At 35.3% G+C, this 12817-nt stretch overlaps 1 protein-coding gene across 1 annotated transcript in view; it reads left to right on the top strand.

Annotated features, from left to right (window-relative positions):
* The window catches only part of LOC144798358 (immunoglobulin kappa light chain-like), a 52196-nt gene extending 39807 nt beyond the window's left edge, over positions 1–12389 (top strand). The window contains exons 3-4 of the mRNA XM_078669193.1: positions 3355–3388; positions 11715–12389. Coding sequence (XP_078525319.1) covers positions 3355–3388; positions 11715–12037 — 357 coding nt within the window. The 3' untranslated portion in view covers positions 12038–12389. The remainder of the gene's footprint in view (positions 1–3354; positions 3389–11714) is intronic.
* Positions 12390–12817: the final 428 nt, after the last annotated feature.

Below are 12817 nucleotides of genomic sequence, written 5' to 3'. Positions count from 1 at the left end.
CAGACACTCACACACTTCCACTCATCCATGGAGTTACTCACACACCCAGTCAGTCATGCAAAGAAACAATCTCATCTCCATTTCTTCAACTATACAGTTAAACACACCTTACTTATTGAAACATATACTAACACATATTTACTCTCTTATACAATCCCTGATACAAGTTCACAATGATCGATACAACCACTCACTCATTCGGTGGCTCTCATGCACAGTTATTTATATATGCCAACTCTCACATGTACTGTGTTTTACATATGTACTTACTATGACATGTAGCATTGAGATATCCATTCACTCATCAATACACTCATGCACACAGTCAACTGCCCATGTAGCTGTTTCCACATGCACTCTTGAACTCATACACCTAGTGAATAAACTGTTCACACATCTATGCATAGAGTCACACACCTTTCAGCCACCCCCACACAAACTCAATCTCCCATAGAAATACTTGGGCAAGCAATTAATAACACATATAGCCTCTCGTATAGCTAATGATCAACACATGCAGCAGTTTACAGAACAACAGACATAATGATGCACAAATTAAGACAGTTTAGTCACTAACCCATGCATTCAGTGAGACACATTTAATCACTCACTCATACAGTCAGTCACGCACCTACTAAATCCTTCATCCAGACACTTATACATCCACTCATTCTTCAATATGTAAGATATATTTTAACTTTACAGAAACATACAGTCACTGGATGTTGTCATCAGTGATGTCATCAGTGATGTCATTTGAGATGTCATCAGTGATGTCATCAGTGATGTCACTGACCATGTCATGAATGATGTAATATGTGACATGATCAGCAGTGGATTGCAGGTGCGCGATATATAGTTAGTGCAACTAACTATATATGGAATTTCAATGGTTTTGTGTGAGTAAAATAAGGTTTTTTAAATGCTAATTCCTAACTATATATGGTCTATAACCTATGGTTTTTTCAGTGAATATAGATATATATGGATAGATGGATAGATGGATAGATAGATAGATATAGATATAGATATACACACATGGTCTAGGAAAGTTAGTGTTCAGTATGGAATAATTCTGGGCATCTTTTCAGAAAAGCTCTGGCAGCGATGGAGCTAATATTATTTGTCACTCTTACTGATAAATTAAAAAACAACCTCAGTTTCTTTGTTCGCCTCTTGCCTTCACAAGTCTGTAAGACACCGGATAAAAACAAACAACACTACCTGTCACACATGGTTTCATCCATGCCTTGATTCACAACACTGAAAATTATTGAGTAATACAGGAAAAGTATTTGTAAGCAATAAAAAGCATCTTCTCCACACATTTCTTTTCAACAGAGATCACAGCATGTGAGGTCCAGTGACTTGAAATGCAAAAATATACACTCCAGAGTCATGAAACTATGTCACGGAAAGACAACCATTGTTTCAGAATGGGTAGGCATAACATTACGATAAAGTAAGAAATCTGGATCAGTTCACTAGGTAACTTGTGGTTACAATCATACCATATCAAAATTAAAATAAATGTTAAATATTAAAAGCTCATGATTAACCTTGACAAAGAAAAATTGAGGGCATAGTAAACTAAACAAAGTTCAGTGGCTTGGATATTTGAAATCAACATTATTTCATAAGCACATTCAAGCTCTGTTCATCATTCAGTTTATATTGCTCCATTACCTGGTGCTCTTTAGCCATGTCAAATGGGGATCTGAAAAGTGTGCCTCTCGTGATCTAGCTCTTGTATTTTCGCAGCTTGTATCTGGCAGTTTGCAGCTGCTTGTTTTCGTTCTCTGAATGTCTGTTCCGCTTTTGCTATTCTTAGCAATCTTTAAAATTATTCATGCATCATTCATTTACATTAGGATAAGGGCGGTTTTACTTTAAGAAGTGTGCAAACCACAATGTAGTTTTACATTTAGCACATGGAGTGTCACTGCAATTGAATCTTAACTGTTGATGTTAAGTATTGTGATCAATGTACTTTTTACCTTGAGTATATTTACCACCATTCCCCTGTTCCAACACCAGACCTCAAACCATTTGATCTGTACACTGGCTTTACTTCTTGGACCCTGAATACCATACTTTGCCCATAATCTGCATTTTAGCATTCTCTGGGAAGTTATGCAGCACTCCACAGGGTGCTGTACATACTTCTGATTGTGTGCCTATTCAGAATAGATACATTAGCACAGGCTGTTCATGTTTTTTAATATGTAATGTAACAATACTTAAATTGCAAGTCTTGGAAATAGAGACTTAGGAGTAAGTAGCGATGGAAGGCTTTTCAACCAATTTAACTATCTGAGGAGAAAGTAACCTCTCAAAGTTTATATTGAAATCATAATTGTAACCTCTGATGGAGGGTATCACATAGATGAAAATTCAATTGAAACTGAACTTATTTTCAGAAACAGGATACAATATCTCACTGGACCTCATTTTCTCAATAATGATATTGCCATCACATGGGAAGACATTCTCACAAGCTTTATATTTTATCACCAGGGGGACTACTCCTCACAAAGATGAAATTACTATCCAATCATGGACTCATACTCAATAAGGAAGTTAGTATAAACAAATGAAACTTATCTTGTTAGGAATGGTCACCCAATCCCAACAAACGTCTTCCTTATCCAGAAGATAATACATCCAACTAGAACTTACCCACAGACATGATAGATACATGTCTAACAGAGGTCATTCTCATTTGGATGATATTACATCTTAATAGAACTAACACTTTCAAGAATTATATTAACATCAGAATGGAAAATATCATCACGGTTGATAGCAGCACACCAATGGAAATCATCCTCACAACTGAGAAGTTAACAACCATCATAGCCTTCTTGTGACAAGTATGAACTAATGAAACTGACTGAATTAATTTTTTCCTGCAACTCAAAGTCATTCATAGCAGGTGTGCTACTATAGTAATTCAACCATGGGCAACAAAGCATGAAAAAGCAAGTAGAATCTGTGCTAAAAACTGATGCAAGATGATGACCTTTGTCTATAAAATAGTGTAGTCACTCTGTCTTCACCACTTTCTTCTTTAAATGCACACTCAACCTCTACATTGAGAAAAATGTTGGAAGAGAAGATATTGCCACTCACCGATACCACACCTTTCTGCCCCATGTTGAATCCAATTTAACATAAGCCTATCCTTATTCACCTCCAGACAAATCTCATTGTAGTTGTCCCTGTGTCTTCACGCTGGTCTCTCTCTGAACTCTCCTAACCAGCTATTACACAGATCAAGGGGACTTGCCATCCCACAGATCTATTGGTCATCGTTTTTGCATGTGGTCACATCCACATTATATGTCTGTGTTCGTGTTCAGCGACAAAAGCAGCCTCATTGTCACAGGTAATAACATTATTTGTAGTATAATGTTTCAGTCTTTATGAAATGTATTTTTTTTGTTTAATACCAAGTTCAACTTTTTTTGCAAACATTAATTTTCCTAATTGTTTAAATTGTAATGGTAGATCTAGGACTGTTTCTCCAGTCTGGTACTCCATGCAACTAAAATAAGGAAGCAAACAATCTAAAACGTTTTATTATTTCACTTTTGGAATATTTAAAACAAAAAGCCCCTTCAAATTAACATTGTTTATCCCAATAAAAATCACCTAACATTTTATTTTCTGCTCAACAACTTGTAAAGGGTGGTTATATCTTTCATGGTTCTTGGTTATTGTGTATGATGATAATGATGATATCTATTGCTCCAATACGCAATTCAAAGGTTTCTGGGGGCAAACCAAAGTAAAGCAGTCCTTGAAAATGCAAAAAGATAAGCAGATGTATGTTTGCTGCAGCCTTTTACATCATTATAGCTAAGTGTTCTTTTTTTATTACTTCTTCAAAGGGATTTAGATTGACAAAACAACTCCCTTCCAATACTCTCTAAAGACAAATCCTTTCAAAAAGCCTCCGGCAGAATTCTGATTTATTTGACCACTCTGTAAAGTGTTCAGTGTGTGACGTGGACATGGTGCTTTTAGCTGCCTATAACCGAAATGTGTTAATTGGAATGCCTAAACATGCCTAAACACTTTTCAATTTCATTTTCAAGTATTAAATATGGGTGTTGTGGTATGAATGTAATTTGATGAGTCAAATTTAACTCTCAAATATGAGCATTTGGTGTAGGAGGAAAATCTCCAAAATGGGGTTTGGTAATAGAAGTGTAATAGGTAAAAGCATTTTTTCTTGCCATGCTGTCCAGAAATATCTGTTTTTAAATACATGCTACCACAATAATAGAAATAGGTGTTTCTTGGTATTCTTTCTAGTAATGTCTTCTTAAATATATCATGCCCAAAAAGACCAAAACACCTGCTCTCACTCTGCCCCTCTCCTGTGCCCGCTCTCTTTCCCTTCACCCTTTTCTAAAATGGGATATCTGTAAGCGTACACTCACATATAGGGCCTGCCTCATTGATTTGTATTTTGGGATCAAATGGCACGGTATATTTTCATAAAGATCAGTAGAGAGGTGCAGAATGGTTAAGGTGTTAACTATCCTTTGATCAAATATTTGTAAGGTTTGATTCTGGTTATTGAAACTACACAGGGCACCTCTGCCCCTCAAGCTAGCCATTGGACATATCATAGATTACAAACACAGAATTCACAGAGCCGAAAAATGAACAAAAGATACTATTTTTGTAAGACTATTTCATGGACTTAAAGACTGTTGTGGCAATACTTTGTCATCTATAAAACATATAAAACATTTGCAAGCAAACACATCATGCCATGACATGAATGTTGGAGTGAATCTTAAATTAAATTGCTAGTATAAGACTGCAAGCAAGGAAACCTCCCACAGTTTTTGCTGATCTGACAGACCCACAAACCGAGTACACCTTTTATGGCAACCTTACCATGACATTATAAAGAGAAGCACTAGTATAATTTTTGTTATGATGTACCTGGGAGAATATGAGCCAAAACATTCAGGAATTGAGGTTGAGAAATTGTGATCTGCAGATTATTAAAGTCAACCGAAAAGCATGCTGCTTAATAAAATATGCAGCTATTTTTCTTAAACTCACTTTTCCCATCTGCCTATAATTTGGAGGCTGGGGTTAATTAAGAATGTTCTAGAATGGGGTTTCTATGAAGGTCAGAATTAAAAAGTTGATATTGTGGTAGAACACTGGCTTTCCCACTGAGTCACATTTTTTATACAGGGATCCTTGAACTATTACCCACTGTGTGGGTCTTCAGTGAAAGAAGTCAACTCATTGTTACAGGTAGGATAAGTTAAAAAAATCTTTTAAAGTCATACTGTGAAATAATAATTTGGGTTTAAATTAACGATTCTTTGGCAGTGCAAATAACAAATGCATTTTGAAATGTTAATATTATTGTAAAATTCAAAATTATCTTGCATAGAATCATGAGAAGAACTTGAAGGTTTTTAACAAGGTTTTATTTCAATATGGGTTTCCCTTAAATATTATTAAATGTGTTGGTGTTCAGTCAAAGCAGCCACCTGATAGTAATAGGTAGAATGGAAACACTTATTAGCATTAAAAGAGTAAACACCTTTTATCTACAATACAACCCTAAAACTTTCTTTTTTCAAATAAATTCCCCATTGCATTACCAACTTTTTTGATTCAGTCATAGCAATGTTACCTTTGAATTGGTAAATGTGCTATGAAATATGTATTATGTTTTATGGCCATGCAATAACATGAATTTCAAGGGACTTCTTTGGAATAAAATTATTGGCTACTTTTCATTAGACGGGGTTTCAGTACAAAGTTTACTGAAATTCAATCATTTGCTCATGCCTTCAGGCAAAGCAGCCATCAATACAACATAAAAAAGGCAGCATTATACATTCCATTAACTCTAGATTTGCAATTTTAAATTTGTTGCACCTTTGGTTATATACTATTGTTTTACTAAAATGTGAGTACCATTGATTTCTGATTTTCCTTGAAGCACAAGCATCATCAATTCAGATTATATAAATTTTCAGTCAACATTAGTCAAATTATATCATTGAATCAAGGATTTTTTTAGAAGACAAGGGCGTGCTTGATGAGTAAAACCATGCCTAAACTCAAACTATTTGTTGCTCTACATATGTGCTCTTAAAAAATATGTGAGACTTTAAAAAAGCAAGCAAATTTTGTTAAATAGATTTACCCAAGGAGAGTATCCATCCTAAAATCTTTAGAACAATGTTTGCACCACCATGCACCTCAGTCAATTAATTTCACCCTGGGGATCTGATTGAGAGTTTGGTGGATGGTTTACCCTGTCACAAATGTGGCAGATAGCAAGTCCAAAATATTACAAGTCCCATAGGATATAATGCACATGTACAAAGGCAGGCAGGTGTTGTATTGCATCAGCAAACTCTAAATCAGGCCTTAGTCCCCTTTTCTTATGTAAAAAATATTAATTTAACACAGAGGACCTTCACTTTAAACTATTCAAGAAAAATGTTCCGGTAACATGTTAAATTTTCCTAACGGAAAATAAATGTTTTTTTCCAATAAGCCAGGGTTTGAATAAAGAGGTGTCTTAAACATTCTCCTCTGTGTTGTCTTCAGTCAAAGCAGCAAACTTGTTGTTACAGGTAAGTACATTGCCAACAAATGAAATCATTGAGAAATAATACATTTGCTCTTAAAGGTATGCTTGAATTTGTAAAGGTCACTTAAATATGTAGAGTGGGTGGTTATATTTAGAGTGGGTGCTTTATTTAAAAATAAAATGTTTCTGATTTATCAAAATAAGTACAATTGTAAACAGTGGGAGTGCTGTAAAATCATCAGTTTCATATCTGAATTTGCCAAAAATACTGATCTTGATGGCTGTTTTTTCTATAAAAAAAATATAACGTTCTTGATGCTTAACATTTTTTATATGAAAGACATTTGAAACATTGATAAAGCAATAATTTCATGTTAGTATTGCCTGTATGACGTGTAATGCAACAATATTTCATTGACAAATCTCTATTTTTCTTTTTTAAATTATAATTACTAGCAAATGTCAAACTCAGTTAGTCTCATCAAAGTAACCAAACCTAGTGTTAAACAGATGTTTTTTGAAGACCGATAGCCATTGCAAATGCTCTTTACCACTATAAATCTTACTGCAGAGTAACAAAATGTATCCCCATCCAGACTTATTTGTTCAAGGGATATGTATATTCTGTAACTCATGTCCACTGAAGAGTTGGTTGTGTAGTATAAGCTGCAGCAGCATGCATGATGTCTGTTCCTTCACAAACTTCTTACACAAGTACCCTTCTTCCAGATGAAAGCTCACTATCATGAGTAGTAGGCCAGTGTGGTACCATAAACAATATCTCACAATGTTCAAATCTATCCTCACCTTTCTTCTATGTATTCAAACTAAATCTCTCAATAAACTGGATTGGTGCATCAAAACATTGATAAATATTAGTTATTATCAAAGCTAGATTTTTTGTTAAAACAATCTGTGCGCCAATGCTGAATCTCCTCTAAATTTCACAACCCTACCACTTTCCAAATGACTAAACCTTGCGGACAATAGGACCAACCATGTGTCTGAATAACATTGTGAGCTGGATAAACAGCAGAGTAAGTGTTACAAAACCTTTTTTAGGCCTGTCTCATTCATTCTAAAATTTGGGAGAATATTGTGTTTGCAAATCAAGAAGTTAAATAACAACATGTGATCTTTTATGGAGTATATCTTCATTAGGCATACATATGTTTATAAGGGATGTATGATGGGACCCAACATGCATTTACCACGCATGCCTTTATAAAACAATCTCCATCCTGACAGCAATGTTACCACACCTTCCTTTATCACGCAAGTCATTACAATAACTTGCCTTATGGGGGAGCTGGACTTTGGAAAAGAATAACTTACTATTCCAGCTCCCATCTACACAATGGTGTTGTACTTAAAATCCAACACCAATCTAACAATGCGCCCCCTAAAGCAAGTTGTTGTAACGACTTGCATGGTAAAGGAATGCGTGATAATGTTTCAGTTGGGGTAGTGACTGTCTTGTAAAGGCAGATCATGGAATGGTAAAGGATGTTTCCCTTTTGTAAGATATACATTTATGGTTGTGAGCATTGGTTTCATGGGTAGTTTTCTTTTCTGAGATCATGAAAACGTAAGTATTAAAAGTATCTATTGAAGTTAGTATTTCTACATTTCGAATAAGCCTACTTGTAGAACTGCAAGAGGAACATGGTATAGGACTAGTTTTTCGGCAAAGAATCTCTTTGAAAAGTTGACATTTTTGTATATATTTCAGTCTGCCAAACGTCTTAATTAATACATAGTATTTTTCTTATGAATTAACAGGGTATTCGATGGTGATGTCCTGAATGAGTTTAGTTTGGAACAAATCTGTCACCTACCTATAACATAAATTAAACAAACACAGTATTATAGACGAATAGATCTATTTAATAAATTATTGTTATTAGTCTATTTTGAAATGTGGACAAAAAAATCATTTTTTAAATATTTAAGAGAATCAAAACTGTTTTCTGAGTTAAGGTGATTTTCTGATGGGTCACCTTAAGAAAAGGAGCAGTGTGCAATGTTGTGCAGATGTAACCATCCAGCATGCCTATTTTTCATATTAAACAATAAAATAATGGATCACAATCTATTTCTTCTGTATTCTCTACCTCATTCTGTGTATGTCTGCTAATATTTTGTAATTCATTTCTTTCTTTTTTCCCAATTTCCTTCTTTCTTTTCCCAGTTTGTTTGTTTCTTTTTTCTTTCAATCTCTTACTTTTCACGATTAGGTTCCTTTTCAATCTATCACTGTCCCATTTATTTTTTATCTATTCATATATTTGGCTTTAATTCTGAGGATATAGTCAATGTGGTGATGAAACATGGTAACTGAAATATGTGTTTACTTAATGAAAGTATTACTAAATATTTTAGAAGAACCCTTCATGTAATATTTAATAATAAAACTGATAGTTTGAATGCCTCTTCCATAACTCAATTCTATTATCAGAGAAAGCAAGCTGCTGGAAGATCGAATGAAATTTAACAAGGTAGTTTCTGAGTAAGGTTGATTCACTAAAGTTCCTTATTAGAAAAAAGATCAATACGTAATGATTATCCACATGAAAAATTGCATCCAGCTGCTCTACTATGTTTTTCCTTTATTTCACTCATTAGATTGATGCCCCCAATTTTATTTCTGTTCTGTCACTACCTTATTTATTGTTAAATGGAAAGCTACCTATTCATTCATTCTTGTTGCTTTTCCCATCCTTTTCTTCCTTTTTATCTTCGGTTATTTTTTCTTCAATTTCTGTTTTTGCATCTTTCATCTTCCTTTGTTTATAATTTAGCTATCTCTGTCTTTCTGCTTTCTTTCTCTGTTCCTTTCTCTTTTAGCTAGTATTGCTCTCTCTTTCTGACATTCATTCTTTCTTTTCTTGATTTATCTTTTTTCTTTTCTCACAATCTGTTATTTTGCTTTCTTTTTTTCTAATTCTCTTCTCCTTTCTAATGCTTTCATGTGCTCACATCCTTTTGCCGGTCCTAGGTTTTCCTTTTCATTTTCCTCCACCACTCTCCCTCTATATCTGCCACACTCTTACCACATCTACAGCGCATCTTTTTTTCCTCCTTTACAATATCTTTCCAACATAGTGTCCCTCACAATTTGAATGTCTCTATATGTGTGTCCCTGCCTTGCTTTTTCTCACTCCAGTCTCGTCTTTCAGTCTTGTCATGTCTCTCTATCATCCTTGACTTCCACTATAATCTCCCACACTATTTTCATTGTTCTTCCATCTTTCTATATCTGTCAAAATCTTATCTTCTTCCATACCTTCTCTCTCTTCTACATGCTTTCTCTCTCCAAAGCTCACATTGTATCCCACTACCACTTCACTTATACTTTTTCTTACTCATGTCTTCTAATCTCCTGCCTAAACATTCATCCACCTATTTCTGACTTTGTTTACCCTACCACTCTCCCCTTAAGTCCGTCTTCTCATCTCATGACCCTTACTCCCTATCTCCCCTTATTTACTCTCTTTTGTTACCATCTCCGCGTTCTTACTGTATATATATTTACATTCATATATTTTTTTGCAAAATGGTCCTCACAACAAAATTTCTCAAGATCTATTTGAGGGTGATGCGTGAGTCAGGTGCAAGGTCGCTAGGTATACAAGTAGCATGCAGCTTCATGTTATTGTTCAAATGAACAGCAATAATGCACTTTCAGGGTGCGAGTGGCAGTGATGTAATTGCTAATTAAAGCACCTTCAGAACGCCATAGTTACTGAAACTCTGAAGCTGTACATTACTTTATATATATATATATTATATATATATATATATATATATAATGAAAAAGCACCTCCAATTTTGAAAAAATATTAGCGGAATCAGCACTCCGTAGGTTTCAAGTCGGGCTATTTTATTTAATGAGTTATCATCTACGCATTTCAGCCGTTACCTCATGGCCTTGTTCACATATATATATATCCTCCACAATTTGGCTCATCTTGGCTGGTTGTTCCAACGCTCTCAGGTGGTGCGTGACCCAACGGCAGAGCTCAGCCATATTATATCCAACACATCATCCAAAGAAAGAAATGGGATCGCACTCACGGGTAGGTTAGAATTTCCTTTTTACTTTCAGCAGTCAAAATTTCATCCGGGCTGAATGCAACAACCAACATGTTTCAGTCACGCTGAGACCTTGTTCAACGTAATCACCATGAACAATGTCTCGGAAAGACCGAAACGTGTTGGTTGTTGCATTCGGCACGGATCATTTTGACTGCCGAAAGTAAATAGGAAATTCTAACCTACCTGTGAATGAGACCCATTTCTTTCTTTGAAGGATGTGTTGGATATATATAACTATATATCTATCTATATATGTCTATCTATCTTTCTATCTATCTATCTATCTATCTATCTATATATATATATATATATATATATCTATCTATATATATATATATATATATATATATATATAGACCTAACGTTCTAATCTCTCTATCTATGGCTCTGTCCCCACCCATCCCCAACCTTTCCTCATTCTCTCTCACAAACACATATTTGAGCTCTATTTCTTTTCTCATAATAATGGACAGCATTCGTATAAAAACTCTCTATACTCCCCTTTGTTTGTTTCTTTTAGTCTTTTACACACTCACTCTTTATTTCCCTCTCCTCTCTCACACACTCTCTCATTCTATTTATTTTCTCTTTGTCATTGTTCCTGTCTCCTGTGATTATTTGTACTTTTGCATATTTCAATATTCTCTTAAACATTTGTTTTCATCACCAGCACCTTGCACTTTTCCAGTGCTTTCCTGTCACTTTCACAGACTGTTCTTGGATGTCTTTGGTCATGTCAATCTATTCCGAGTTCTGCTCTTTTCCCCCTGCCTTCTCTCTCTCTCACTCTCCCTCTCACTCCGTTGGTCTCCTTCCTCTCTATGTTTCTCTGTTGTATCAATCTCTGCTTTTACTTATTGATCACTGTCGACCATTTGCCCTGTGCCTCCTTCACTTCAATAGAATAGGTTCTATTAAACGTCTTATGTTACAGAGTATTCTGTGTATCTGCACAGTCATCCTGTGTTATGATAGTTGATATACATACAATTTCTCCTATATGCTGATGCCAGTTTTTTTTATTTTCCAGGTGCAAACTATCCTGAGGCTGATATAACACTTTTCCCACCACAACCAGAGGCACCAAGTGGAACCACACAGCCCACTCTAACTTGCCTAATAAGCAACCTCTCAGTGCCCTTTGGTACAGTCAGCTGGATGGTGGATGGAAAGGTGGCACAGAATGCCATAACCAGCGAGCCAAAGCGAGACACAAGTGGCAGCACCTTCAGCATGAGCAGTTATCTTACCGTGCCGGAGGTAAACAGCGACTCAACGTTTACCTGCCAGATCCAGCAGGCAGGGTCAGCGTCAATTGCCTCTCGCAGTCTAAAGATATCAGAATGCGCTTAAGAGATGCAGGCCAAGAAAGGGAAACGTCTGACTGTGGGATTGTCCAACTTTTTTCTAGGTCATTCTTCATCTACACATGGATCTTCAAGTCTATACCATACATTGTGTCCACATTAAAGTCACAAATTGAACCTTGCTTGCTTGAATTGCTGTAAATCATACTGAAAAGTTTAAACAACTTACCAATTGATTGTTGATAGGCAGACATTTATACATTCTTTACACCCTAATGGACTATTCATTGTACTCAAAATTTATATTCCAGCTATTACAAAATATTGTATTTTTCAATCATTGTTGCTTCATGATGTCTTAATCTGTTCACACAATAAATATCGGTAAGAAAAGCAAACTGAGTCTCCTGCTAATGTATAACCTGAACCATGGTGAATGAAAGCTTATAATGAGGCATTATGCACAGCAACTTAAAAAAAGGTTTTCTTTTCAAGAATGTGTTCAGTCATTAGTGTTATTTAACTCTCATTAAATGTTACTTTTAAACCTAATGGCAAATACTCCAAGGTTTCTAACTGGACATAAATGTATATGAAGTGTTTATAAAACTTCTGCTCTGTAAGACCAATATGTGAGTAGTGCTAATAACAACAATGCAATTCAGCAAAAGAAACCTGCCTGTATTGCTACTAGTAGATGGGTATTAAGAGCACATGATTTTCCCACAACATAAAACAGAACTACATGATTTGAATCCCAATCCCCTTACCAACAATATTACCATGTGTGTAAACACCATGTGATTTACCTGACCAGCCACTTACC

The sequence above is a fragment of the Lissotriton helveticus genome, chromosome 12 (genome assembly GCF_964261635.1).
Source record: "Lissotriton helveticus chromosome 12, aLisHel1.1, whole genome shotgun sequence".
Classification (NCBI taxonomy): domain Eukaryota; kingdom Metazoa; phylum Chordata; class Amphibia; order Caudata; family Salamandridae; genus Lissotriton; species Lissotriton helveticus.
The sequence above is the reverse complement of the archived record's forward strand: the minus strand, read 5'-3'. Positions and strand labels throughout refer to the sequence as shown.